Source organism: Talaromyces rugulosus, chromosome VI (genome assembly GCF_013368755.1).
Source record: "Talaromyces rugulosus chromosome VI, complete sequence".
Taxonomy (NCBI): Eukaryota; Fungi; Ascomycota; class Eurotiomycetes; order Eurotiales; family Trichocomaceae; genus Talaromyces; species Talaromyces rugulosus.
This window is the reverse complement of record NC_049566.1, coordinates 2,712,478-2,740,466: the sequence shown is the minus strand read 5'-3', so window position 1 is coordinate 2,740,466 and position 27,989 is coordinate 2,712,478. Positions and strand designations below refer to the sequence as shown.

At 50.3% G+C, this 27,989-nt stretch overlaps 7 protein-coding genes across 7 annotated transcripts; 2 read left to right on the top strand and 5 right to left on the bottom strand.

Moving 5' to 3' along the window:
- Nucleotides 1-18: 18 nt before the first annotated feature.
- On the bottom strand, nt 19-2,714 carry TRUGW13939_11317 (uncharacterized protein; the record flags this gene model as incomplete). Its single annotated transcript, XM_035494425.1, has 4 exons — nt 19-1,165; nt 1,231-1,379; nt 1,915-2,460; nt 2,601-2,714. The coding sequence occupies 4 exons, from the start codon at nt 2,712-2,714 to the stop codon at nt 19-21; spliced, it is 1,956 nt and encodes a 651-aa protein (XP_035350318.1).
- Nucleotides 2,715-3,492: 778 nt separating this feature from the next.
- Nucleotides 3,493-6,051, bottom strand: TRUGW13939_11316 (uncharacterized protein; the record flags this gene model as incomplete). Its single annotated transcript, XM_035494424.1, has 3 exons — nt 3,493-4,149; nt 4,214-5,274; nt 5,328-6,051. 3 exons carry the CDS (start codon nt 6,049-6,051, stop codon nt 3,493-3,495), a joined length of 2,442 nt encoding a protein of 813 aa, XP_035350317.1.
- A 2,538-nt stretch (nt 6,052-8,589) lies between these two features.
- On the bottom strand, nt 8,590-9,686 carry TRUGW13939_11315 (uncharacterized protein; the record flags this gene model as incomplete). Its single annotated transcript, XM_035494423.1, has 3 exons — nt 8,590-9,375; nt 9,432-9,557; nt 9,618-9,686. The coding sequence occupies 3 exons, from the start codon at nt 9,684-9,686 to the stop codon at nt 8,590-8,592; spliced, it is 981 nt and encodes a 326-aa protein (XP_035350316.1).
- Nucleotides 9,687-10,601: 915 nt separating this feature from the next.
- On the top strand, nt 10,602-12,476 carry TRUGW13939_11314 (uncharacterized protein; the record flags this gene model as incomplete). The annotated part of the gene is made up of 5 exons (XM_035494422.1): nt 10,602-10,988; nt 11,191-11,292; nt 11,351-11,998; nt 12,055-12,178; nt 12,241-12,476. The coding sequence occupies 5 exons, from the start codon at nt 10,602-10,604 to the stop codon at nt 12,474-12,476; spliced, it is 1,497 nt and encodes a 498-aa protein (XP_035350315.1).
- Nucleotides 12,477-14,356: 1,880 nt separating this feature from the next.
- TRUGW13939_11313 (uncharacterized protein) lies at nt 14,357-23,194 on the top strand (the record flags this gene model as incomplete). The annotated part of the gene is made up of 10 exons (XM_035494421.1): nt 14,357-15,072; nt 15,131-16,163; nt 17,188-17,281; nt 17,400-17,672; nt 17,731-19,612; nt 19,988-20,164; nt 20,322-20,483; nt 20,554-21,000; nt 21,076-22,820; nt 22,893-23,194. 10 exons carry the CDS (start codon nt 14,357-14,359, stop codon nt 23,192-23,194), a joined length of 6,831 nt encoding a protein of 2,276 aa, XP_035350314.1.
- A 190-nt stretch (nt 23,195-23,384) lies between these two features.
- Nucleotides 23,385-25,341, bottom strand: TRUGW13939_11312 (uncharacterized protein; the record flags this gene model as incomplete). Its single annotated transcript, XM_035494420.1, has 6 exons — nt 23,385-23,963; nt 24,027-24,101; nt 24,158-24,376; nt 24,451-24,734; nt 24,797-25,177; nt 25,239-25,341. The coding sequence occupies 6 exons, from the start codon at nt 25,339-25,341 to the stop codon at nt 23,385-23,387; spliced, it is 1,641 nt and encodes a 546-aa protein (XP_035350313.1).
- Nucleotides 25,342-25,722: 381 nt separating this feature from the next.
- Nucleotides 25,723-27,687, bottom strand: TRUGW13939_11311 (uncharacterized protein; the record flags this gene model as incomplete). The annotated part of the gene is made up of 1 exon (XM_035494419.1): nt 25,723-27,687. One exon carries the CDS (start codon nt 27,685-27,687, stop codon nt 25,723-25,725), a length of 1,965 nt encoding a protein of 654 aa, XP_035350312.1.
- Between the last annotated feature and the right edge of the window lie 302 nt (nt 27,688-27,989).

Here is a 27,989-nt window from a genome sequence, read left to right as displayed (position 1 = left end):
TTAAACATGCTCACAAAGCTAGTCAACAACAATAAAGTCATCCTTCTCTTCCGCACGGTGGTCTTCCTCCGCCGATGCTGCTGGTGGTGGTGGAGCAGAACTTGCATACCACCCCTGATCAATCCATCTCACAATAAGATCGGCCGCCTCGTGGCCAAGAATGTAGTATTTCGGATTGTCTCGCGACGAAAACATGCTGATATGGGCGTTTGTTTCGTCGGGCACTTTGTCGTTGAGCGCCAGGATCCATCTGATACCTGGGCTGTCCGATGTCCCGTCGCCGGCGAGCAGGGAATCATCGGCGTCAAAGTCTTCGGGTAAATGGCAAAAAGTGCGGTATCGCGATCGCGGGATACGCGGCAGGATCGTCGATTGTGATCTATTGGGTTCTGTGGCTGGTGGTGGTGGAGGAGGAGCGCCACGACCGAGACAGGTGTAGAAATTGGCCGCGCGGATGCCGCGCTCTTGCTGAATGGTCGCGAGCGAAGCGACTCGCGTGCGCAGGTCTGCTGGACGAGCGAGACACCCAATAAACTCAAGGTGCGACGTTACCCATCGCCAGCTTTCCGTAAAGCGGTCGCGCTGGGAATAGAGCGCTGCCGCACCGCCGGCTGCAACGGCGCCCGCCGCGCCCGCAAACATGGCCATCTTGCCCCAGCGAGACCACGACGGAGTCGCTGCTGCGTCGGCAGCGGTGTCGGTCGCTGCCGGCGGTAGCGGTAATGTTGCTGATTGTGAGGTGGTAGTAGTAGTGGTGGTGGTGGTAGTTGTTGTTGTAGCCGCTGTTGCTGATTTGCTCCCACCATATCCAAATAAACCAGCTACATCATTAAAGGTGCTATATGCAGTCGACGCAGTTTTGTAATGTTCCTGAGCTCCATGCGAAACAACACCTGGGGCGATCCCGAGAAACGGCGTGTCGAATGCGAGCAGGCCTTGGATGTGCGGGAACATGAAAAATGGACGCTGCTCTACCGAGTTTTCGGGGGTTTCATCGTTTGTCGATCGAGGGGGTATTGGCTGTTCGGAGGCCAAAAGCAGGAGGGTCTCTGCGCCGACAATGCCGCCCATCGAATGTCCCACGAGAATGACATGGACGGAAGGGTCGACCGTTGGCGAGGGCGTGCCATTGGCAACTTCGATATCAATCACAGTATTCTGAAGCCTGACACATAGTCAATATCATAGCTAACCCCGCATCGCATCGCATCGTGCGGTCGAAAAGCGTACCAGTCGCGAAACCTCGCCACACATTCCTTCAGATCCCCTCTTGTATCAAACTTTGGATATGCCACCGCCTTGACATCGATATTCGGCAGCGCATGTCGGACCAAAGCGGTCAGTTGATCGGGAAACTTGTTAAACGTATCATCGCCGCCCTTATTTTAATGGTCAGCCACTTTTTGGTGATGCGGGGGGGCGAGTGTGCTCGAGGCAGGACAAACCTTGAACCCATGGATGAATACAAGCAATAGCGTTTTCCTCATTGTTTCGTTTCAGTCCCCGGAAGGAGCCAGACAGGAGCGCGGCATCATTTGGACAGTTGCAGGGTAGCAGCAGTGCTGGCGAAGGCTGCGAGAGCTCGAGTCGATGTTTTGAGCCGAACCGAAAGTGAGCGGGAGTGGGGTTGCCTATATAGGCTTAGCGCGATTTCTCGGCTCTGTATAGGATTTTATATTCAATTGATACTCCAACATCATATCATTGCTTGCTAATTTATTGACAATCTGTATACAGCATGCACCTGAAATACACAAAACGCAAATGAAACCCGAAATGCAAGAGATAGCGGTCTAATTCTTATCAGTCTTTGGCTCCCGAACCATGCAAAACAGCTAGAAAAAGAGCAACAAAAAAAAAAATTCAGCTTTCACATCTTCAATTGAATTCGTGAAAAAAAAAGTAATCTCTCACCTGACAAACGTCTCCCTCGTCTTCACACTCGAGAGTTTTCACCATGCGGAACCCCATCTTCTCATAAATCTGCACATTGGGCTCATTCTTCGAGCTCTCCAGGTAGCACTTGACACCCTCGTGGTCGGCGCGATCGGTGACAACCTCAAACAGCTTACGGCCAATGCCTTTTCCCTGCGCATCCGGTCTCACGGTCACGATATTGCAAAAGTAATATCCGCGTTGCTTGTCCGTCCACAGCTCCGTCTGCGCTTCGCTTTGTCTCGCTTTCCAGATCCAGTAGCGTTTCGTGATAAGGCCTCCATGACCCAAATAGCGGAGATTTGTGAGTAGCTGGCGAAACGAGAGGAGCCACCCTTGAAACCACGAGTTCCATGTTTCTTTTTGGTGGCAGACTAGCGGACGCGGAGCTAGCCAGCAGGACACGCCCAACACTGGCGAAGTTCCTCCCTCTTCATTCACTTCCTTGGCGACGTAAAAGAGCGCATTGTTGATCCCCCACAGGCATCGAGCAGTGAGGGACCCTGAATTTCGCTGTTTATTGAACTATAAAGTAACAAAAAAAGGCCACCCTTGGGAGATGAGAAACAGCGGTTGTCGGGATGGGCGACGACCGCAGTTTACTCAGCAATGGCGGGCATGTTAGCATCTATTATTTTCTCAATGTTTATTGACTGTATACATACCTTTGCAGCATCAAATACCCATTGGAAGTAAGGATCATCAGCAAAGCCCTGCTGGATGCAGTCGACAACTTCGGGAATGTCTTCTTTCTGGAGCGGCAGGATTTTGATAGGCATTGTCAATATTCATCGGTTCTTGTTGTTCTTGTTGTTGTGTATATGTCTGGATAAACAAGTCCGTTCCGACTGGCAAATTGAAGACCGCGTATTCTGTCTGATCAATGGCAGCTCGTGTACATCAATTGATGTACATGTGCATGTAGTCGCTGGAAGTAATTATGTAGAGGTCGAGTAGATGGATAAAAGATTAAACAAGTCAGCTGGACGTCTCGAGTAGACTCGCTAACTGCCTTGGGCAATTCGACGCGGCTTATCTGCGCTCCCCGCATCCGAGGACGACTGGAGCCCAGACCGGATGATAATAAAATTAAAAGTGCTTCGTTATCGTGCAATTGATGCTTGATAAAATTGATTAGATAAAATTTCCAAAACATATACATGTATATGCACTCGGTTTGCAATTTTTTTTATATACCTAGTTTATCACATTGAATGTATATATAGTCAGAACAGCACTGCTTTTCTCAACTGACAAGCTTCCTCCTTGTGACACACCCAAAACAAAACGTAAAACATTAACATGACTAAATTTATATATATAGCAAAACCAATCCAGCCCAGCCTGCCCAATTCTTGTGATGCAACGAATCAAATATTTTTGCTCCGCCCTCCGAGAAACCCCAAACCAGACAAACGCCCGTCTATGTGTAAAAACGAATTCGTGCGTGACTTCCAGGTCTATCATCAGTCGAGGGTCATGAGATCGTCGATATGAAGAGAATAAAAAAAAAGAAGTAAAGATCGTTAATATGTCCATGTCGTGCAAATCGTATTATCATTGAACTGTAGCGTCACCGAGTCGCACCCATTCGCGCGGTACATCCATGCTACGATGAACGCGGCCTCCGGGCGTGAGAGGAACGTCGACCCGTCCGAGCCCGTGTTCGTCGTCTTGCTCTTCAAAGTAAGAAAGCCGGTTGAAGTAGTCCGTCAACACGGCCTCGCGGTCTTGATCACCCACAATAGTGTCATACTCTGGAGGTGGCGTGACCAGCGGTGGAGGAGGTTCGAGATCTTCAAAAGAAGGCGGCGCAAACGAGGGCGCGCGTATCAGATGCATGGGACGAGTTTCGCGCTCGGTGGGCTCGTGGGCAATGTGAGCTTGCTCCGGCCGTGCCAAACCACCTGAACCAGAAGTAAAACTGCGAGGTAGCCGTCCAGTAGACGAAGTATTAACCCGCTCATCTCGATCCAAAGACGATTGAGTGCTGTTGGACGTATTACGTCTCGTGAGCGCGGCCCCGGGACATCCACAAGCGTACTCTTCTTGTGGAACCGCAGGGTCGGATGAAGGATCGCTGTAAGCTGGGAGATAAATATTGCCCTGGGTGGCCTTGCATGAGAGGATGTGAAATGGAGAATCGATGGAGATTTCAAAGTGGCGGCGTTTCGTCGGGTCATTTTCGTCCATCTTGGATAGACGCATGACGATCTAGCCATGGAGCGTTAGCGAAAAATAAAAATAAAATAACGGATGTGTTTCGATTCCGACTTACCTTGATCCAGTGATTAATCTGAATGTTTTCGTACGTAGTGTCAAAGTGCAAGCGCTGCCCTTCCTCCTTGCCTTTCATGGCATGACAGCTGGGTAGTTGCACACTAAACTCCATCTCGGTAGGCCCGACTCCCACATCGTTTGATAGATTACCCAGCAGGCTGGTGACTCCCCTGCCCACGTGTTCGTCACCTCGAGCGGCCGCGTCGCGTTGATCCCAAGATACACCTCCACCGGCAGTTACCCGCATGCTGCTTCCTGGGTACGTGCTGACACTCTGCGAATCCGCACGTTTCTCGAAGAGCAATACCTTTTTCGCTGGCTGAAAGCGATGGACGGATCGGTCTTGAGTCCAATGCTGGATGTTCTCCGTCACGTATACTTTGATGCGGTGGCATTCCACTTTGGCTAGCGGTGTTAATTTGAAGGCAATGGGAACCTGCGATCCCAGGGGGAACGATTTGCCCGAAATGACAATGTCATAATGCAGCTGGTCTTCCCAATTCCGAGAGATGGCAATGGGCTCAACTTGCTCGAGGGATCCTTCGGCAGGAGTGCGAATAACCTGGATTTCGGTATTTCCCAACAGATTGGGACGAAAGGCGCCGGATCGTTCGACGATCGCTTCGAGATCATACCGCACAAAGCCCATTTCACTTTTGATTGTTTCCGGCAGTGACCCATCAATAGGGAACTCAAACGAGTACAAGTAATCGCCTGGTGGGAAGAGTCTGTAATTCCGCGCCGCCTGTGTCTGCATATTAGGAGCAGGTTCGTTCTTGCTAATACTGCGCGTGTGATTCGATTGTAGAGACAGGCGCTTCGCTTCTCGTGAAGTTTCTCTATTGATGGTGGTCGAGGACAACAATTCGCGAGTCGTGGCGGTGACGCCTGGTACCTTCAGCTCCTTGGTCGTGGCCGGGACGGGTGTGGCAGCTAATTGATAATAATGAGCACCGTATTCGTTCTGTACGAGGGCTGTGTCTCCGTGGTTGAAGTAGACCATGCCCGAGGTAATCAAATCCTTCTTGTCATGGAACGACACTTTTTTTGGAGGGATGCCTATTGTCAGAAAGTTAGCGAGACTTTGACATGATGAATCGGGAATTGCTTACCATCTGGCCAGTCGGTCTGGGAATGGCCATGAAGGCAGACTGAGACTTTCTTGACCTTGACCGATTTGGTTGTTTTGATATGAAGATTGCCTCGCAGGATAGCCGACTTTTTCGTGCTTGGATCGTTGTGATCATAGCCCGGAAGAAAGAGTACCGGCTCGGCGAGGGAAACACTGACGGTGATTCCGTTCCCGGTGGCGACGACTTTTTCGTTGCGCAAAGTCGGCATTGTTGTCGAAGCCACCGACTCGTCGCTATTGGACCGATTCTGCGAGACCGGGCGAGTCGGTGATCGTGGAGCGAGCGAGTTGGTTGAGCCATTTGCGGTCACTTGACTGGCCATGAAATCTGCTATCTGGCCATCGCTGGAGCCGGAGAAAATGTCGGAGAGCGGACGAGGTCTTGCCGACCTCGGAATGCTGAGTGACATTGGGTTTTTCAGATTGGAAGGGTTGCTGGAAGCCCGAAAGTGGAAGAGCCGCCACTTGGCACTGTCCCGTGAGGCCGCCAGCTTTCCCAGGAGAACGACAGCTAGATCCGAGCAATGTCCTTGTGACGACGATGAGGGGGCGGCAGCGTCGAGCGAGCCGTCGTCCACCCGATTTTTCCGTTGGAAGCACGAACGGATCAAGTTGAGGGCATCCGGCGACGAGGATTTGGAAGCGTGCTGCTGCTTGCTGCTCTGGTCATTGTTAGCCCGCGGTCTTGCAGCAAAGGTCGTCATTGGACGGTAGTAGGTAGATTCTGAGCGCATGGTGAACCAGCAAGGCCGAGGATGACTGGGAGCATCCACGGCATGGGAAAGGAAGAGAGAGAGAGAGAGGGCTTGGTATAGAATATAAAGCGAGTGAGGGCTATGTTACAGACAAAACGAAATGGGAACACAAAAGACACCAAACAAGGAATGGCATTCTTCTTACAGTGGGGGATCTGGCAGCAGACGATCTCCATGCGAAAGATCGATCAAGGGGGGGGGTGCAACAAAGCGGCAGTACATACGTGTGATATTCAAGTGGGCAGAACCAATAGTGGCGGCAATAGTCGTTTGCGCCGTTAGATGTATCTTATTTTTGTGTTTTTTTCCGTCTTTCTTTTTTTCCTTTCCTTCTTGTCGCTAGCCTGACGACGGGATCGCAAGAGATTGGAATTATGCGTGATCGATCGACGAGGCCGAACAGCGGCCAATGCACATCACTTTTTTTCGGCCGGGGCACCGGTCACAAATGCGAGGTCATGCAGTCCGGAATCGGACACGGCGGGCAGAAAACGGGGTCAGATGCGGCAAGCCAGCACTGAGCAGCATGCAGGGGAGGGGGGGACACACAGCAACCAGCACAGGGATTGCAGCGATGGCGCGAGAGAGAGAGAGAGGATTGATTGTTTCTGGTGTTGTGTGGTGTTTGGCGCACAGCGTTGGCAGCTGGTCACGCTTTAAAAAGAGGAAAGAGCAGGAGGTTCCAGCCCGGCGGCGATGACGCGGGTGCCGCTTGCCGCCCAATCAGGCGACTTATATAAGCACCCCCGAGAACTACTAAAATGTAGCTGCAGTCATCTGTCATTAGCCAGTCATCCGGCCTGCTGTCGCCGGCGGTGTGTCCGTCCCACTGCCGGCTTAGCCAGGAACTTCTCTTTTTGCTGTTGTTTTTTGCCATTGCCATTCTTGACTTGATACGTATCTATGTAATAACTAGCAGGAGTACATGTATGGCCAGCCCGGATGTACTACGGGATCGCATATGATTTCAATGATCCGCGGATCGCTCGGATCGGGATCGACGGCGCGGCGGGCTTTTTTTGAAAGAAAAAAATTTAAATTTTTTTCTTCCTCGGTGGTGTGCAGCTCCTGACTCTTGAGGCATCAGTGATTAGTTGTTCAAGTTGTTTAGTGTCGGACTGTTTGTCACGCGAGCCTGCAGACAAGGGTACTTGACATCCATCTGTATTAGCCTCGGTGTTTATTTCAAGGGCTAATTTTGAGATTCCTGTAAAACTAATATTGTAATATTCATATGAAAATAGAGATCTATTTTGTAAGTACATTTAGTACCTTTAGTATGTTTATTGTGTTCAGATTCTGTATATCGACACAGCTTCACATGTTCATCACCAGCATACTAGCTCAACCAGCAATGCGGGGGATCATCTCTCCACGGGGCCAGCCCTAGCATTGGCCATGCCGAGAGTCCATGACGCAACCACTTTACAAGCCTTTTATTATTGTTATTTAAATTTAAGCCCTGGCATCACCACCTTTTTTTGAAGACATAATATTAAAAAAATATATAAAAAATATAAAAAATAGAGCGAGAAAACGCCGACAGCTCGCAACAATGACTCTAACCAAAGTGACTGACTCGGCCAGGCGCTGGGCGGCGCCGCTTTCGGCAGTGATCGCCGTGACGGCTGACGCCCCAATTTTGCTCTGTTTGACTGTGCCCCTGGCTCTATCAATTGCTTAATATTATTGTAATAGTGCAGGGCGCCTGAATAAGCCCTGTCCCTCTTGTGTGATTGTTTGGTTTTTTTTCCCCCATGCTATTATTCGGCATATTTGGTCTTATTGTACACCTTTTTCTATTGATTTCACCCCCGGTATTAAGTGGCTGGAGAATCGGGCCCAAAGTCTAGACGCCCAATTCAAATAAACCGCAATACGTGGCTCTTAAAAAGTTAAAAAGTAAAAGTAAAATTTTTTTTAAGCCAGCACGTTGAACTCAAAAAACAATCCACATCGGGTTAGTCTGAAGTGCCAAGCCCTAGTTGTAGTATTACCAAGTTAGGCCGCGCGTATGACATCATCGCCTCTGTACATACTACTAGTTACATACTACATACATATATCTATGTAAAGAACATTAAAACGCCACGACCAAAAGCAGGAGTATATTTCTCTAATCGGAAACTTCTCCCAGCCTGTGAAAAGGCAAGTTATCTTTTTAGTGTCGTTTGCCACGTGCATCTGTTGCTCCTTCGTGGCAACACAGTTCATTCAAATGTTACATCATGTTGAAGTCGTCGTTCCCTGGAAATAATAAATGTCAACCAAGTCGTCGGGTCAGCGAACGTGGATCATCACGATCCCGGGCCGGACGCTGAAGCGAAACATTAAAACACTGGTGAAGACACTGGTGAAACCTACGTACGGCTGCCATGATGTCACCGCGGTCCATGCACGTGATTGTCCTGGAACATCAACACAAGTATTCTGATACATTAATTGATACATAAATTGATAGCCCTAGATACATAGATTTTGCAGTACCTAGCTGAACCAGCTGTCATCAAACTCGCCCAGTCCCATCAACCCATCGCCGCCCAGCAGGTTGTCCTCGCCCTCGAGATTGTCCTTCTCCATATAGAGATCGTCAAAACTCGACTCGCCAGGCGCCATGATATCGTCCGGCCCCATGTTGCCATCCATCCCCATTTGATTGTCCGACGGGTCATTCAGCTTCTGTAACTCTAGGTTAAAGTCGCCCCCCGCATTGGTATCCGTTGCGTAGCTCTCGAGCCCGGGAAGTAGTGAGCTGATCGAATTTGGATCTTGGTCGTTGTTGGCTGAACTGCCCGAGGCAAGGAACGTCGTCCCATCTAGGAAATTTTGGTTGCCTATCTCGTCGTTGCCAAAATTGAAATTCAGATCGAATTCATTGGCATGTGTACCGTCCGTCGCGAGCATTGAGTCAAAGTTCAATTCATCCCCGCTAGTCGCCGGTGGCGCTTGCTCGCTGGCCTTTGTAGTAGTCTCTTCTGCTTTGATAGTATCGACTGTTTCGGTCGCAACAGGCTTCTTCTCATCCTGCTCCGGTTTCGCCGTCGGAACGGCCTCGGGCACTTCTGGAGCAGCCTCCATCTTGACTAGCGGTTCATGCTGGTCGGGTTCTTTGATAATATCCTGACTCGACTCGGCTATGGTAGTTGTTGGTGGTGCCTCTGACATGGTAACGTCTTGGGCCGGCGGGAGGGCACTCGCGGGCTCGATCTTCGGGGCTGTCTTTTTAGCGATGATTGCTTCGTAGTCATTTTCGAGAAATGCCTTGGCAATAAACTAGAAATGCGTGTCAGCGCAAAATCGACAAGTGAGCGGCGCAAGAGTCGGCGTACTATCTGTTCGGACAGGCTGTCCAGGGCAATCTGAAAGCGGTCATACGAGGCCGGGATCGACCTTTTTAGTTGCACTCGGGACTGGAATGAGCCTGACGACTTGAAGAAGCGGCCTGTATCGATAAGCTTGTGGTGGTCAGCATACAAATGCCTGCCTGCATCCCTTGCAAACAAGTGAAGACGTACCGTTTGGTTGACTGCGTCTGACAAGGTCGTAAGCGAGTCGGGATTGGAAAATACGACGGGAACATCCATCATGGCAAACAGCAATAATCTCCTGGGTTGCTTGTCTGCGCGTCTGTACGAGCGTCCGTTTGATTAGACTCTGGCCGGGTTTTGCGGGCGAGGAATGTCGCTGGCTGCCTGACAGGTATCAGGAATGCAGCTGCCACGAGGCGCAATGTGGGCTTGTCCGTAAAGGGCAGGTAGTATGAGTATGGAGTGCCTGCTTTCTCTCTCTGCTTTTGTTATTTTGCCTCTCTCTCTCTCCCATTTGAGTGACGGCAGGATGCGCTGCGGAGGTGCTAAGCAGACAGCTAGGCTGGAGCCACCGCGCCAAGCGTCGGCCGGACAGGCGCTAACCGCTCTGGGCCTAGCGGTCCCCTCCAGGCGGCTCTTGCCATCCAAACTTCTCCTTGACGCTTGTCGCTTGCTCGACTCTTGACTCGATGCTGCACACTCCTCAACGTCTCATCCTAGACGCCATCTCTTTGTTGTTTGTGTCTCCTTTTGCGTGACTTTGTGCTTTGTTTTTACCGGTGCCCCTGCTCAGGCCCTGCTCCTGCTTCTTTTTGTTTTGCCTTGTGCAGTCGTGTGCGTGTTGTGTTGCTGCTCTCCCCTATTCTTGCTTGGTGCCATCACACATTGTTGTCAACCTTGTGTAGCTGCCCTTCTCATCCACAAAGCTGTTTGCTCGAGTCAATTCATCCCACGCCGACGCCCCTCACCGACTTCGTTTACTCATTATCCTCGTCTCCGCCTATTGATACGCCTTCTCGCCGCTTCAATATATCCTGGTCTGTCGGAGTCCTTGTGTGTTGCAGACCCTGCCCGCCCAACGGTCCACTCGTCTTTGTAAAGGCTTCAATTCACCCACATTCGGACCCAAGCCGCCTTCGCCTCGCTGCCTTTTTTCTTCTTCTCTTTTTCTTTCTTTTTCTCGCTTTCGCCATGGCAGAAAACGCGCCGCCTGCGTCCTCGGGCAACCTCCCACCGCCTCCTCAGTCTTCTGCTGGCGCGCCAGGACAGGCCCAATTCGACTCCGCCCAAAACAACGGCCAAGCTGGTCCTCACATGCCTCAACCTCCTCCTTCACTACCGTCCGTTGTCATTCCCCCAAACACAAATCCCATTCCAACTGCAATCACCTCTCCAATGTCGGGCAACATGATGTCGCCGACCAGCGCTGGTGGTTATGTGCGTCGCGCTGCTCCTGAGCCAAACAAGAGAGCTCTTTATGTCGGTGGCTTGGATGGTCGAGTCACCGAGGACATTCTGAAGCAGATCTTTGAAACAACTGGCCATGTGCAGAGTGTCAAAATCATCCCAGACAAGAATGTGAGTGCCCAGGATCAGTTAGACCCTCCACATGTAAATAATTCCCTTATTTCTTCACTTTTCCTATTTTCACCTTTTCCCTTCTTTTTCATCTGGTGAATGGTTTTGTGGCGCAAGCTCTACCCCTCATGGTTTGGCCACTTGTACCTTTCTCTGTCTTTATCACGACCCATTTTACTAACGCGCCGTTCCTTATCTCTAGTTCCAAAGCAAGGGACTCAACTATGGATTTGTCGAGTACGATGACCCCGGTGCAGCTGAGAGAGCTATGCAGACCTTGAATGGCCGCCGCATCCATCAGTCGGTAAGTCGCAGGCTTTGGCGGAATCTTTTACTAGCTCGCTCTCGTCTGATTCATGTAGGAAATTCGCGTCAACTGGGCCTATCAAGCCAACAGCAACCAGAAGGAAGACACCTCCAACCACTTCCATATTTTTGTTGGTGACTTGAGCAACGAAGTCAACGACGAAGTCCTTTCCCAGGCCTTTTCCGCTTTTGGTTCAGTCTCGGAGGCGCGTGTGATGTGGGACATGAAAACCGGCCGCTCTCGAGGATATGGTTTTGTTGCTTTCCGCGATTTCGACGAGGCCGAGAAAGCTCTCAAGTCTATGGATCGCGAATGGTTGGGCTCTCGCGCTATCCGTTGCAACTGGGCAAACCAAAAGGGACAGCCCTCGATCTCACAGCAGCAGGCGATGGCAGCCATGGGCATGAACCCTCCCACCCCGTTCGGCCATCACCACTTCCCGACCCATGGAATCCAGAGCTATGATATGGTTGCCGGCCAGACCCCTCAGTGGCAGACCACTTGCTACGTCGGTAACTTGACCCCTTACACGACCCAGAACGACCTCGTCCCCTTGTTCCAGAACTTTGGCTATGTGGTCGAGACCCGCTTGCAAGCCGATCGTGGTTTCGCCTTCCTCAAGATGGACACCCACGAGAATGCGGCCTTGGCTATTTGCCAGCTCAACGGCTACCAAGTCAACGGCCGCCCTCTCAAGTGCAGCGTAAGCCTCCCTTGGACGATATGAGTGTCACGACATGTGCTAATTTATGTTTTTAGTGGGGTAAGGACCGTCCTCCCACCGGCCAGTTTGATGGTTTCCAAGCCCAGCAAAACACTGGCGGACCCGGATTCAATGCTACTCCGTACTTTCCCCAGTATGGCGGCCCAATGAGCCCTCAAGGTATGTATATATCCGGGCCCCAGGATTTCCGCGTTTTTACAGTGCTGACATGATATTTTTAGGTCCCGCTCCCGCCGGCCGTGGCTGGGACCAGCAGGGTAACAACTTTGCTGGGGGCGCCGTGCCCGGACAAGGCTTCCAGGGGGGTCCAGCACCCGCCGCCGGCTACGGCCGCGGCCAGAACACCTCGGGCGGCAACTGGCAGCAACAACAACAGCAGCAGCAGCAGCCTCAACAGCCTCAGCCGGGCAATGCTAACTTTGGCAACGGCTTTGGTCAGGGCGGCTACCAGGCCTGAGTATTTTGACGAATCTCTTTCGATCCCTCTCTTTCTATCAGACGGATTCAAGTTTGCGGTGTTATGTTATTCTGAAACTCTTCTTGGACAATCTTGAGAGTCGTCTTCCCTTCTCCTTTTTTGTTCCATCTCTCTGGTGATTAATGCTTCGGATGTTCCTGCCTATCTTTCCCAGACTGTCTTTGCAGGTGGGCTGTGAGCTTTTTTTTGCATTTTCGTTAAAGTGGAGATTCTTGCTGTCTTTCCAGTCAATACCCCCCCAAATCCTATCTGATCTTGGAATGTTCACCTCTCTTGGTCCTGTAGCGTACTCGCATGTTTATTGGTAGCTTCTCCTGACTAGGCTCTTGATGAAGACGCCTTGGTGTCTTTGGGGAACGAAAAGTTTCGCTCGTTGAGCCTTGATCCTTTTTTCTTGGCTTTTCAAATCTATTTTTTTTTTTTTTTGAACTTCTTCTGTTCTTTTTTTTTTTCGATTGCTTCTTTTTGTTCGGTCAGTTTCTTTTTTTCTCTCTTCCCAGGAAAGAAAAGAGAGATCTCGTTCATCGAGACAGCCAGCTGATTATGAAAATTCTTGCGAAGAAATGACATTTCTTCTCTTTAGTACCATTCTCTTTTTTTTTTTTTTTTTTTTTGAATTTCTTCAGGTTTTTTTTTTGTCAATTACGAAACAACAAAAATCATGTTGCTGTATTTTGACCCTTCGCTATGGGATAACGGACATTCACGAGTCTCTTTGGGTCTCTATTTCGGTTCTTTCGGTTCTTCAATTTTACTTTTTTAGTCAACAATTCCTTTCTTTTACATATTTAGAACTTCTATTCCCCACTCTGAGTTTTTTCTCTTATCTTTTTACATCTCTTCTCTTCTCTAGACGCTAGGTCAATGGTGCCTTGGAGTCATACACTAGATAGACAGCATGCAAAGTGATCTAGACAAGCGGTGAAACCTGTATCATCTCAACCGTGGTAAGCTAATATGCAAGTCATACATACTAGACAACAGCCCACTGCATGTCACAGCATGTCCATCGTTGATCAGCTATGAGTAATAATGAGCTTGCCTGACGCAACAAGCATACAAACAATGCCAAGAGCAGGCCGTAAAACCACCCTGTGATTATTCAGCGCGGTAACCTTAATCAGCCCTACCGTCTGTCAGGACCAATTTCGGCCGAGAACAAGCGAGTTTGGAAATGCGTCTAATAACGAGTTACTCAATTGGGCTGATTAATCCGATGCAAAGAAGAAGAAGAAGGTTCAGAACGTTCGGCGCGATCCGTGTTAACGTTTGCTGAGAGCAACTTGGAACTCCGGGTTCCGTTACGGCCGGACGAAAGAAAAAAATCTCCACTGAGTCCCACCGAGTTCCAACGTGAGCACCAAACTTAATTGTTTCTCTTCAGCCATTGCAGGCTGGTCATTGGCTAAACGCAAAATGAGTCATACTGCACACGGAATAGTCAAACCTTGCTCGGCCGCGCTTATTTTTGCGCCTCATACGTCTTTCCATATCGGGAGCCCGATTTGGTTACGTACAGGCTGTCAGATGCATAGTCCGTCCGAACAAACTTGGTCCGGACTGAAGAGACAATCCACTATTTCGACATTTTTTTTTTCTTTTCTAAAACCTTCGATTGCTAAGCAGCTATGTCGACTGTCATTGGTGCGCAAGTCCTACTCGTATCGATGATGCGTGGTCGTTGCTTTTGTCAAGGTTCTGTAAGGGGAAATTCATAAAGTGGACGACATGTCACCCTTAGGGTATATAGGAAGAACTGCTTCCCATCAATGGATCTGGATTTTTTTTTTTTTTTTCCCTCACAACATCCAATTCGGCCTCAGACACTGTCATAGATCGTCTTCTAAACTGACAGAAAGATGTCGACTGTCGAGCCAAACCCCCAGCCCACCAGGGCTTCGTCCCTGTCTGGCCATACCGTCGTCCATGGATATGGCTCGGATTCACCTATTGTCAGGCCAAAGTCAAGTTCTTCGCCAAGTTTGTCAAACGAAAGCAATGTGGAGAAACTCTCTATTGACAGAAATGGGTACGATACCCCCAAGGAAACCGACGCCGCGACTGTCGAGGAGGAGGAAGGCCAATATCCCAAAGCCGCAGCTCTCGTCTTCATTCTCGTTGCCACACTTCTCTCCATGTTCCTTGTCGCCTTGGACATGACCATTGTTGCAACCGCCATCCCGCAAATCACAGATGACTTCCACTCGCTCGACCAGGTGGCCTGGTACGGATCGGCCTTCTTTTTGACGCTCGCCTCTTTCCAGTCGACCTGGGGCAAAGGGTACAAGTACTTTGCGCTCAAGCCGACCTATATGCTGGCCATATTCATCTTCGAGATTGGCTCTTTGATCTGCGCTGTCGCGCAGAGTAGCACGACCCTGATCGTCGGCCGCGCTATTGCTGGTGTTGGTGCTGCTGGCATTGCTAGCGGTGTGTACATCATCATCGGTTTCTCGGCTCCGCCACGACAGAGAGCTGCCTTTACTGGTCTCTTGGGTGCGACTTACTCGATTGCTAGTGTTGCCGGTCCTCTACTTGGCGGAGTATTCACCAGCAATGTTTCCTGGCGGTGGTGGTACGTATTCAACCTCTGATTAGTGCTCTAGTATCACCCCTGCTAACTATTCATATAGCTTCTACATCAACCTGCCAATCGGTGGTATCGCTGCTGCTATCATCTTCTTTTTCTTTACGGCTCCTCCCGCCTCAAAGCCCATCCCAGCACCCATCAAAGAAAAGCTCCTGCAGATGGATTTCCCAGGTACCTTTACCATCATGGCTGCCTGTATCTGCTACCTGCTGGCTCTGCAATGGGCTGGTGTCAGCAAGGCCTGGGGCGATTCTGAAATCATTGGCCTGTTAGTTGGGTTTGGCCTGTTGATCATCGCCTTTGTCGGCGTTGAATGGTACCAGGGCGAACGTGCCTTGATTCCCTTCCGGCTCTTCAAGCAGCGCAATGTTGCCGTTGCCACTATCTACGTGCTGTTCGTCGTTGGGCCTATGTTTGTCATGATCTACTATCTCCCGATCTACTTCCAGTCGATCAAGGATGTCTCAGCCTCGCAGTCGGGCGTGCGCAACGTGCCCCTGATCTTGGCCACTAGTATCATGTCTATTGTGTCCGGTGTTCTTATTACTATCTACGGCCAATTCGCCTACCTGATGATCCTCGCCGCCGTTATCGAAACAATCGGCGCGGGTCTGATCTACACTTTTGAGGTCGACACCAGCGCCAGCAAATGGATCGGATACCAGGTCGTCTGCGGTGTTGGCGTCGGCATCGGCGTCCAAATTTCCATCATTGTCAACCAGGCCACCGTCGACCCGTCGGACCTGGCCAATGTCTCGGCCGTCACGCTCTTCTTCCAGACCATTGGTGGCGCCTTTTGGGTGTCTGCCGCCCAGGCGGCCTTTACCAACAGACTGGTGCAAAAACTGCCCGAGTACGCGCCGGGCATCGACCCGGCGCTTGTTGTTGCCACGGGGGCTACGGAGCTGCGCAATCTGTTTACTGCTGAGCAGCTGACGGGCATCCTACAGGCGTACATGTCTGGCCTCAAGCTGACCTTTTTGCTGTCTATTGTGTTGGGCGGCGTGGCCGTCATCATCTCGGTCTTCCCCAAGTGGTCGAGCCTCAAGGGCAAGATCGACCCGGGCATGGGTGGTGTATAGATGGGGTAGAGTGGATAAATTCAACATTTTTTTTTTTAAACATTGCAGCGAGCATGTTATTGCATTTTTGGTGGTTTCTTGTCTGTTTGGCATCTATTGATGTTTAATGTCCAATGGCTTTATGATTTTCCTACCTTTTGATTTTTGAGTTTAGCGATACGATTGCATATACACGTAGACTAGATTACGATCTATGAAACAAGCAATTTCCCTCGATTTTTCCTGTATCATAAAGAACTGTAAACATTTTGATATCGATATAGTGGGTCCGCCACCGCCACATGATTTGCTAAGCTCGTCCGTTTTCGTCCGGCCGCGTCGCTTTTTGCCGCGCGATCTTAATAATCAATCAGATCTATCTTTCACTACGACAGACTACTTGCGCGATAGTAATGAGTATTATTATTATTGCTGATCTGGCTTTTGATCGTGCTAATTAACACTTTCCCCCCCCCTCCCCTGTCGGTTCATCTTTCGTCCGACTTGTCTGTGAGTCACTTGCTCACTAGTATTATTATTCACTGCTGAATCGTCATCACCGGCGCTTCGGATTTTACCTGCACAATCTGCCAAGAACCGGGCTTAGAGCTGCTCAACTCCGAAGCCCACCGTGGCCCAGTGCTGATCTAATTTCAACAATTTGTCTGGGCTTGACGTGGGCCATTGCTGCCTGGGGATTAGGCTCTCCTCCCTCTACGACTGAGCCAGCTGGAAGGTTCGACCAAGCCCGGCCCCCTCTTCTCTATCTCCAAAAAGGAAACAGGGAACAGAGGGAGAGAGAGAAAGAGAAAGAACGCATCTTTCCTTTTCTTTCCTTCTTTTTTTTTTCTTCTTGCTCAATTCATAGTCCCATTTTCATCACGTTGGTGACGGTGGAACGTCTTTTTCAGCCGCTGAAATTCCGAAATAAACCGACTGTCAAGCGCGCGAGCGCCAGCGCCCCTCCCCTCCCCCTTTCGGATCGTTGCGGACAAGTGTATTTGCATGCCAAATTGTTGTTGGTATTATTTCCTCACAGATCAGATTAGAGATCATGTCAGCCACAGGCTTTCTAGAGCCGTCGGGTCCGCCGCGTAAGAAGATGCGCAAAGGCACCAAGAGCTGTACGGAATGTAAGTTGTCGTCGCCACCCGCTCCCTATACATCTTATGGCCCCCCCTGCCATTCTGCAATTCTTCCATTTATCTCACTGTTCCGCACTTCAATAATGTATATAACTGACACATACAGGTCGTCGACGAAAGATCCGTTGTACATACGACGCGGACCGTCCAAATGTGTGCAATGAATGCCACTCGCGCGGCACCACTTGCGTCGACCAGGAACTGGGCACTCTGGATCCCAACGTCGCCGGCGTGCTTTCTGGAGAACAGCCCTACAGTCTTCGAGAACGCGTCACGCAGCTGGAAAATGTAGTCAGAGATATTCTGCAGCGTGTGGACCTACCCACACCCCGCGTATCGACATCGCCGACCCAGCAACCCCAACCTGATACCGTTGGCAGTAAGCACATCTATAAAAAAAAAATTTATGAAGAAAAGTATCTAACCCCAGCAAAAAGTTTGTTACGGAGAAAGTGCATCTATCCCTATCAATTCCAAGTTGATGGATGCGCCTATCTCCGAGAGCCAGCACTCCGAACATGCACCTGTTCTGCAATTGTTCAACAACAACATCGTCTCTCGCACTGAAGAAACGGGCACCTGCCCTGAAGACCCCGACACCAATACGCGTGCAGAAGGCCTCACGCCAAAAGCAAATGCTGTGCGAACCCAGCTCCTGAAGCTCGTCCCCTGCCGCCCTGATATGCTCAAGATCCGCAATGCCGTTACCTTTTGGTGGGCTGCATGGCATTACATGTTCCCCGAGATCTCGGATGGATACCGATCAGGTCTCATTGGAGATGATGATTTCTTTGATACCCCGAGCTCTCCGGGAGAACTGGCCAAGTTTTTAATTTGTTGGTTGATGAGCATCGAACAACTTCCGCAAGATTTCAATTATGCTGGCCTGCAGAACCCTTTCGACCCACAGGAATATACGGAAAGGGTCATTTCCGATATTAGCCGACTCGTCATTTACGACGAGGACCTGGCCAGTACTCTCCCTGGCCTCGAAGCCATGGTGCTCATGTCAAAGTGGTACACGAATCTCGGTCGGCCCCGAAAGGCCTGGTTGTTGAACCGGCGAGCGATCGAACTAGGACAACTGTCTGGCCTCCATATCTCGACGAGGAAAGACCCTCGTCCAGACGACGTTCTGTACGATCGCCGACTCAAGCTGTGGGCGTTTATTGGTCTGAACGATCGTTTCCTGGGCCTACTCTTCGGCCTCCCCTATGCAATCCAAGAGAACTCGTTTCGTCCACAGGTGGAACGACGGCTGAAGAATGAAAAGCCGACACTGGAGACATTTGTCCTCCGTGTAGCTCTTATCATGGCCCCAATGATTGATCGCAATATGGATGACCCAGATAACATGTCACTCGCCGCGACATTGAAGTTGGAGCAAGAACTAGAAACCCAGTTGCGAGCCATGCCGGAACGCTTCTGGGCTCAGCAGCCCAATACGAAATTCAACACCATTGAGGAACAGAATGACAATCTGATTGCCCCGTTCATGTACCACTTCCTCCGGATGATTCTGCATTTGCCGTTCATGTTGAAGTCATATGGGGATCGGAGGTACCAGTACAGCCAAGACACTGCGCTGGAATCCGCCCGCTGCTGTTTGGATGCGTATCGGGAGCTACGGTCTTGGGAAGGTATGAACCCGTATATATGCCGGGTGATTGACTTTCAGGCCTTCAATGCTGCCATGCTCTTAGTCATCAACCTGGTTGGCTATGCTGAAGACGCGCCAAATCACAGCCAGGAACAGGACGAGAAGGACTGGAGTCTTGTCGAGACAACCATCCAAGTGCTGCGCAAGGCGGCCGCTCATCCAACCGGCACCGTTGCCGCCCAATCAGTCAACATCCTGCAGGGAATCAGCCAGTCGGTAGCCAACATGGAGGATGTGGATACGCAGATGAAGTGCAAGGTCACCGTGCCATACTTTGGCGTCATCACCGTTTCCCCCGGGAAGAAGAAAATCAAGACCCGGAACCGCTTCAACCCAAACCAACTCACGCCGAGCAACAGTTCCGGATACTACAGCCAGACCCCGCAATCATCAGAGCGGGCCAGTCCCTTCCAGATCTATACACCACCACACTCCACCTCGTCGGATCAACAACCCTCGTCAACCGCAAACAACTGGCCATCGTCATCGTTCCCGGTGGATGACTCGCGCGTCCAGCTCGAGAACATGGTTGCGTTCCCCAACACAGGCATTATGGACCATAATTCATTTACGGGCTTCACCATGGGGAACGACAACCTAGGCGCGTGGTCGAACCTGAACCTCGACCTGGATCTGGATCAAGGCTGGAACTTGAACTGGTCCGATACTGGGGTTTATAACACTTGATAAGCATTGTCTGCATAACGACTTTGACGGCATTCTTATTCTATCTGTACATTATAATATATACCTGGATGTTTTTTTGTTTGTTTGTTTGTTTTTTTGACTTTTTTAGGGCGTTGGTGGTGTATACGGAGTATATACATGTAGATTGCGAGACCCGGCGGGGACTCCACTCTTTATATGAAAATAAATAAACATTTTCGCCTCTCATATGCTTTGTCACAAACCCATGATTTATTCCGAATCGAAATAGTACATATATCCTGTCAAAATCCCACTCCGGTGCTCTAGTATATAAAGCGTGGGGGGTGCACACTATTGATACCGAGGCCGGGTGGAGCTCTAATTAGCCTTTCGGTCGTCCACAACAACCAACCCCGGACAGCCGAGAGACCTTGTCCATCACTTTGCTTGCGCATAGCACTCTCGCGAACCCGATTTGCACGCTCGCATGATGTCCATCTAGGAAATTCCCAACCATCCATCTCCCCTTTTTCTCGCCCATCCTCGTGTCACCCGGTCGAAAGGTGCGTGCTCATTGCATGTGACCTCCCGAGCGTCATCCGTCCACCATCTCGCCACGGTGCATTTCATACCTCCCTCCTCTCTCTCTCTTCTCCGACTTCGACTCGCTTCCGACTGAAAGTCTTTCTGGAAACCCCTCATCTATCTATCGTATATTAGCGAAAAGAAGATGGCGAACCGACCGCGCGCCGAGAGCAGGAGTTACACCGCTCCGGACGTAATAGCGACTAACGGCCACTTTGCGTCTGTCGGCGATGCTGCCCACGATCCCAAGGCATATGAGCACGGAGTACAAGTCATTGACGGGGAGAAGGATTTCAAGTAATTCATCCTTTTTTTTTGCCTCAACTTTGCTTTTCTCAAAAAGCTAATTGGTTTTGTCCATCAACAGTTCAAACCTGTCGAAATATCTCACCCTTGAAGATGTCACCAACGCCGGTTTCAACTACCACCTCATCTCCGTCTTCGGATCGCAGTCGACGGGGAAATCGACCCTCTTGAACAATCTATTCGGCACTCAGTTTTCGGTCATGGCGGACCGAGAGCGCCGGCAAACGACAAAGGGTATCTGGATGTCCAAGAACAAGGTCACGCACGAAGATCCCAACTTGCGCATGGCCGATAACATCCTCGTCATGGATGTTGAAGGTACCGACGGCCGCGAGCGCGGCGAGAACCAGGACTTTGAGCGCAAGAGCGCCCTTTTCGCGCTGGCTACGAGCGAGGTGTTGATTGTCAATATTTGGGAGCATCAAGTTGGTTTGTACCAAGGGGCTAATATGGGACTGCTCAAGACGGTATTTGAGGTTAACTTGCAGTTATTCCTCAAGGATAAGAAGTGCGTTTCTCTTTCGTGTCTTTCAAGACCAGACCCTTAGACGGATTGGGAATGCTGACCTTGTTTGAATTACAGCACGACCCACCGCTCCCTACTCTTCTTCGTTATCCGTGACTTTATGGGCTCGACGCCGCTCAAGAATTTGGAAGACACTCTTTTGGAGGATCTGTCACGCATATGGGCATCGCTTTCCAAGCCAGAAGGTTTAGAAAAGTCTACGATTCACGACTACTTTGACTTTGCTTTTTACGGACTGCCTCACAAGGGATACAAGCCCGACGAGTTCGTCGCAGAGGTTAGGAAACTAGGTACTCGGTTCCGCGAAGGTCGCAAGAGCAGAAAGGAGCAAATACTTGGCGATTCCAGCAGTGAGAACGGAATCCTGCTACCAGATTACCACCGAAGAATTCCCGCCGATGGCTTCGCGCATTATGCCGAGGGTATCTGGGATCAGATCACCAACAACAAGGACCTGGATCTGCCGACGCAACAAGAATTGCTTGCGCAGTTCCGTTGTGATGAGATCGCTAGAGGAGTTGTTGTCACATTCGACGAAGCTATTATTCCGTTCGAGGACAAACAGGCTGCAGGCGTTCGTGCTGGTGCGCCACTGGTTCTTGGTGGTTTGGGTGTCGCGATGCGGAATGCGAGGGTCAAGGCTCTCAAGAACTTTGAGACTGAAGCTAGTCGCTATCACAAAGGCGTCTACAAGGTCAAAAAGGCCGAGCTTGAGGGTAAACTCGACACGAGGTTGAAAGGTCTCTTCCAAGGCCAGCTCACCGCAGCGCACAAAGCCGGTGTCAAGGAATTCAGTGACTCTGTGTCAAACGCCGTCAAGTCCGGTCAGAAGAAAGGCGCCAGTTACGATTTTGCAGAAATCGTCAAAAGGGAGACAAAAGCGGCAATTGAGCGGTTCGAAAAGGAGGCTCGCACTTCCTTGGTCGAAGGTGCTCCATGGAGCAGTTACAAGCAGGAACTGAATCTGTATCAAAAGGATCTCGCCGAGGTCAGCGGACAATTGCGACGGGACGAAATGCGACGTCTCGCCACCCGCGTTGAGCGATGGGTACGGTCTCGCTTGGGCGATTCTGTCGGATTGGAATTCAACTCTCTTGGCTCCGGGCGAGGCGGTTCCGGCGCCCCAGAGACTGGGGACAAACCTGCAGAAAGCCAGATCTGGGATCGCATCTGGAATCTGTTTGTCGAAACCGTGCTAGACGCAGAGCGGCGATTCACAGACCGCGCCACCAGCTTCGATGCTAGCGTTGACGAAGTCGACGTCGGCCTCTGGCGACTTCGAAGGAAGTCGTGGATTGCCCTGCGCGGCAAGGTCGAGGAAGAGATGATGGAGGGCAATCTGCTGCTGAAACTGCGCGAGAACTTTGAAGACAAATTCCGCTACGACGAGTCCGGCGTTCCGCGCATCTGGCGCCCGACCGACGACATCGAGGGCATCTACAAGGGAGCTCGCGAGTCAACCCTCACTCTGATCCCCTTACTCTCTCGTTTCCGCCTGGCTGACAAGGACGCTCCTCCGCCGCTCGACCGATGGATCGGCCACACGCCCAGCTCGGCCTCGGCTGCTGATGAAGAAGACCTCACCCCGATCGGCGGCGTCGACGAAGACGAAGGCAAATCTTTAGAGGAAGAAGTCACCATCCTCAACGACGCCAAGCGTCAAGACCTGACCGTGCGCTTCAAGAAAGCTGCCGACGGAGTCTACGTCGAGGCCAAGCGTAGCGCCATTGGCGGTATTACCCAAGTGCCTCTATATTTCTACGGACTGCTCCTTGCCCTTGGCTGGAATGAGATCTGGGCCGGTAAGCTCTTTGTTTTTTTGTTTTTTTTTTTTTTTCCCTTGGTCGTTTGTTTGCTAACATTTGCTTGCACAGTGCTTCGCAACCCGGCATACTTTTTCCTTCTTTTCGTCTGCGCTGTCGGCGCATACGTGACCTACCAGCTCAATCTCTGGGGTCCGATGCTGAAAATGGCCGACGCAGCGTCCCGACAGGCTCTCGAAGAAGGCAAAAAGCGCCTGCGCGAGTTTCTCGAGTCGTCGGATACGGGTCGTCAGGCCATGGCCATGTCTGCCAATGCCACGGGACATGGTGGCGAGGAGTATGAAATGTCGTCTTTGAGATCGAAGAAGAAAGCAGCGGATGAAGGGGAGGACGAGGACGTTGAGGATATCTGAAGGAACAATATCTATGTGGTTTATAGAGATATGGCTACATGAAATCTTTCCTTTTTAAATTAATGAAGGACGATTAAGGGCTAGTATGAGACGTGTAAAGCTATTATTGGTTATGAAGAAAAAATATATATATTATTATCTTAGAAAATCAATCATGAATTAATTATATTGCAAGTATCCCTCAAGGGGGTCAACCCAAACACAACCCGTCACTCAACGGCTGCACATATCGTTCCCAATCCATCGCACCATTCTCCTCGTTCTCACGATGACCACCACCACTACCATCGAGATCTCTCCTCTTCCACACGCGCTCCACAATCATTTTGACGCGGCCAACCGCTCCTCTCGCAACCAGTGCCCGTTCTCCTTTCTCTAGTATATCAAACTGGTTCAAAAACCAGACTCGCTCTTCGTCAGCACCAGTTGAGAAGACGGCGCCGACGAAGAGTGGCCAGAGATGTGCGGAGCGCAGATGGGTTGGAGAGAGCGGTCGGGTATGTGCTTTTATTTGCGCGATGAGGGATTGTGCTGTCGTGGAGTATGGATTGATTGAGTGGAGGGTGGCTTGGAGGTAGAGTGTCGCAGCGGTGTGCATTAGAAGGGAGCTGTGATGCAGGATTGTCACTTGGTTGAGGTCTGCAGTAGAAAGCGAAGAAGATGGGGACTGTAGTATGTGTTGCGGGAGATTTTGGGTAAGTGAGGAAAGTTGATCTTCAATTTCCAAGACTTGCATGTGTGATGCAGCTCTGGTAGTAAGAGAGTAACGCTACGAAGCGATATCAGTGAGTATCTAGCTATCTGAAAAGGAAACGGCGGGCGCAAAACATACCAGATCCCTTGCCAAATCGGTTATCCTCGACAGTATATCAATCAACCCGTATGAGCACCCGATCGACACGTCAATCTTTGTCTAGTTAGTTTGGATAGGGCCATAGAATGGAGGTTTATGAATGTATATACCTCGCTGGTATCTACTGGTGGCAACTCGTCCTTGAACTTGGCAACCTTGCCACATGCCGTGCGGCCCAAAGCATCCTTGACGAGGAAGAATCGGGAGACGAACTCGCCGACCTGTGGGCTGATCCCTGGTAGGTCAGAATATCGAGAAGACGCTAGGCGCATAAGGTCAATGGCAGCACTCAGATGGGCTGTCCATGAGATCTGACAGTTGTCTGACGTCTATACCACAGTTCACGGGTTAGTATCGAATGCGAAACCTAACTGTATATTTGAAAATCACATGTGATATATACCTCAAATATACAGAGCATCAGAATGACAATCACGTTTGCATCCGTGGCAGAAGCGAAAGCATCCGTCGATATTTGCTTTCGTAGAAGTTGCATGCTGCGTTGTTTATGCCGCAGCGCCGTAGGGTAAAGTTGCTGTTGACCCTTTGCAGCTAGTGCAAGAGCACCAATAGCAAGCACCATGTGCATCACTGTTTCATCCGAGAGAGCTAGAGGAAGTATCATATGACGGAAGAAGTTCGAGGAAGAATCGAGCAGGGGGATGGCGTTGGAGACGGATTTGTCATCTATAATCGTTAGATCTTGCCAGTCTCGTTCTTCAGGAATTCAAAGAACGGGTATTTGTTACAGTAATCAAAAAGAACCGGATCCATTCTGAGATTTGAATGCTTGGACAAAAACAGGGTCGGTGCTATGGTGGGAGAAGTATACAACGCATCATCGATCTTCCAAAGGGAGTCCCCATGGTCAAAATCGAGCCCCTCTAGTACCGGAACGACTATATCCTCGACATCGGAAGTGAATGTGTTGAGAAAATGTCGTCCACCCTGGCCTTTGGGCAAGCTTATCCAGACCGAGGATTTTGAGGTCGACAGGCTGGCGCGATCAGCCCGAGTCGTGCGGCCGTGCTTGATTCCTCGCTTGCGGGCGTCGTCTTCCCATCGAAGTTGGATACCATAGTTGCAAACCCGATTGTCTTTGTAGCAGCGATCGCAAATCGGTTTATTCTCTGTTGGCCTTTAGTAAGCTGTTGACAGTTCTGCGCGGGACTTGGAAAAAGAGAGACCGACCAGGGCAGCGTAGTTTGCGACTTTTGCATGTGAGACAGCCGCCGCGCGAGTGCGTTACTCTGCGGCCAGATCGCTTCTGCAGTGTATTTCCCTCCGATGTCATGAGCCGTATAGTACGAGAGACAGGCAGTAAATACTTGGTTAGATGTTGGTGTGGTGGGTTGTCGAGATGACGTTCCGTGGCGGGCGAGATGCGAAGTTGCTGGGGTGGGGTAGCTAGCCCTAACTCCGATTTCTCCGATTGTCATGGATTGATTGCTAATGCATGTTGCAAACATCCTCTAGTGAAGTTACCTATTCATAAATGACTAAAAATTCATGAACTGCTCTCTAGACTGATATGTTCATTTGAAAGCTCCAGGGCTAGAGAGATATCAGAAAATTGCCGAGCCTTTCTCTCCCAGAATTTGAGTAATGCGCAGCCAATATTATATAATTCAATTCGCTAAATTCATAATTCATACATGTAACTCCTCCAAATTATCTATATTAGCGGCTGGACTGCTTCCACAGGCAATATTCCAACCAATTTCTCTCCACTCTCAGGTTTGTCAAGTACTTCTCCATACTGGACTTCCCAGTCAGATACCGTTCTCAATAACTCCGCAGACGAGAGACCGGAAGCGACATCATTTAGAACAGGGGCTCTAAATGCCAGCGCTGCCACGATAGGGTTTAATGAGGGCCAATGCCCCAGCTTCCAGAATCCGTAGAAGGTGGGTACTATGAGGATTGTGCTGAGAAACATGATCCCCACACCTATACCTAGAAACAGGTATCTTGATTCGTAGACGAGGACGGTCTGCTGCTTAGACATTGAGACTAGCTGTGGCTTCGGGTACGAAAAGGCTGGCTTTATAGTCGGGTCAATGAATTCAACTGTGTAGTTGTTTGAGTTGGACCCGGCGAGGAGTGCCATGGTATTGTTGTAGGCTGCTGAAACGGCACAGCGGAATATGAGTTCATCAAGGATCTCGAATATTGTAGGCGAAGGGTCTGTCCACCGGAGATTAAAGTATGTGTCTTGACCCAGCTCGTTATCATCTAGAAGCTGCATTGCTAGAGACCCCGACGCATCGAATAAACTGCGTGTCGAATTCCCCTCCAAGCCTTTGAATGCCACGTATGAGCCGACCATCCCTTGCACGGCTGTTGAGATGCCGCTTAAAGTCTCGTACACTGGGTTTGCAAAGCCTTGACTCTTGTAAACAATCGGAAAGACACCGGGTTGGCCCGTTATATTCCATGAGCTAATGGATGACTTTTGAAACCCAAGACTAGTGACGGCCTTTATGGTATCCTTCCGCTGGTTTTGGACACTGTCTGCGACGTATTCGCTATCACTGGAGAGGCCGATCGTGTTGATAGTAGAGGCGAATGGTGATTCAGAATCCGAGAGAGTATCATTATATATTGTAACATGGTATTTACGCGTCGCAGAATATAGTTTGCAGGACTTGGTAGTCATATTCGACATATATTGATTGGTAGTATCGTTCCGAAAAGTGGCCGTAGCATAGGACATATCCAACGAGATGTAAGGCTCGTCCAGAGGAATCCCATCAGGGAGTGGAAGGACAGGAGGGTTTGTCTGTAAATATGTCAATACGGACGAGGTGCTCCAATTTAGATTGGTAGAAAAGATCACGCCAGGGAGAGCTGGCGTCAAGTGTGTTAAATTGGGGCCATCCCAACCGAACCAGGTCTTTTGCGTCTGCGACTCTGTGCAATCCCGATAGAAGCCGGCAGCTTCAATAACGCCGGAACAAGTGCCTTCGCACCCAGTAACAGTAGCAGCACTAATCGGCCGGTGTGCAAAATAGTCATCGAGTACGCGGTGAAAACTAGGCGTGGGAAGAGACAGTGACCCAAGCATTATTGCCCCCGATCCAGTCCACGCGCGATAGCCTGTTTGACCATATGCCAAATGTGTTGCCATTGTTGCGTTGATATCAGTACTATTTGTATAAATAGTAGCTAAGCGCGTGGTGGATGCTCGCTGCAAGAGAGGAACATCGACAACAACGAGCGAAACAGCAATAGAGGCCACACCGATCCAGCTGAGATGTCGACCGGCAGATAATGAAGCCAGCAAACTGTTGCCATGATCCCAATAACGATAAAGTCGGCCCAGTGTTGTCCCTCGAATAGCTGCCTGCCACCATGCGTAATTCAGCCCCTCATGGAGCGCGGATGTCAGGCAGACGTTCGTAGTGGCCGAGAAGATGGCGAGTAATACGGCTGGACTGATTGGATATGGCGTGAAGGGCCATGTCTCAACAAGCGCTCCGTTGGAGGAGATCAGCACGGCGACGCAGCCGAGAATTGCTGCCACAGCGAGGAGAAGATACGTGATACCATATACTGGGAATCTTCGAACAACTCCAGTTTTCCATGTAAAATGTCGTCCGACCTGGTCGTAGTTGGGTCCTGAAGGAGGAAGAATCATGATGGAAAGCTATGAGATGCCAAACTTCGCATCATTGTGTCATCACCCAGGAGCAACAAGCGGATGACTGATGTTATATTCACCCCCGAGTAAATTCGGGGACCTTACAACTCATCACTTAACATTTGACGTCCGGGTCCTATATTTAGTTTTGCATGTTAGCGCCTTGGCCTCACAGGGGGCGAGGCTATTTTTTTGTCGTGACTCGTAAGTCCAGCCACTCTTGTCCTATACCTACATAGCCACGATGGTCGTCCCCAGTCTTCCTGCTTTAGATCCCATGTGGCTCTACGTCAGAGAAA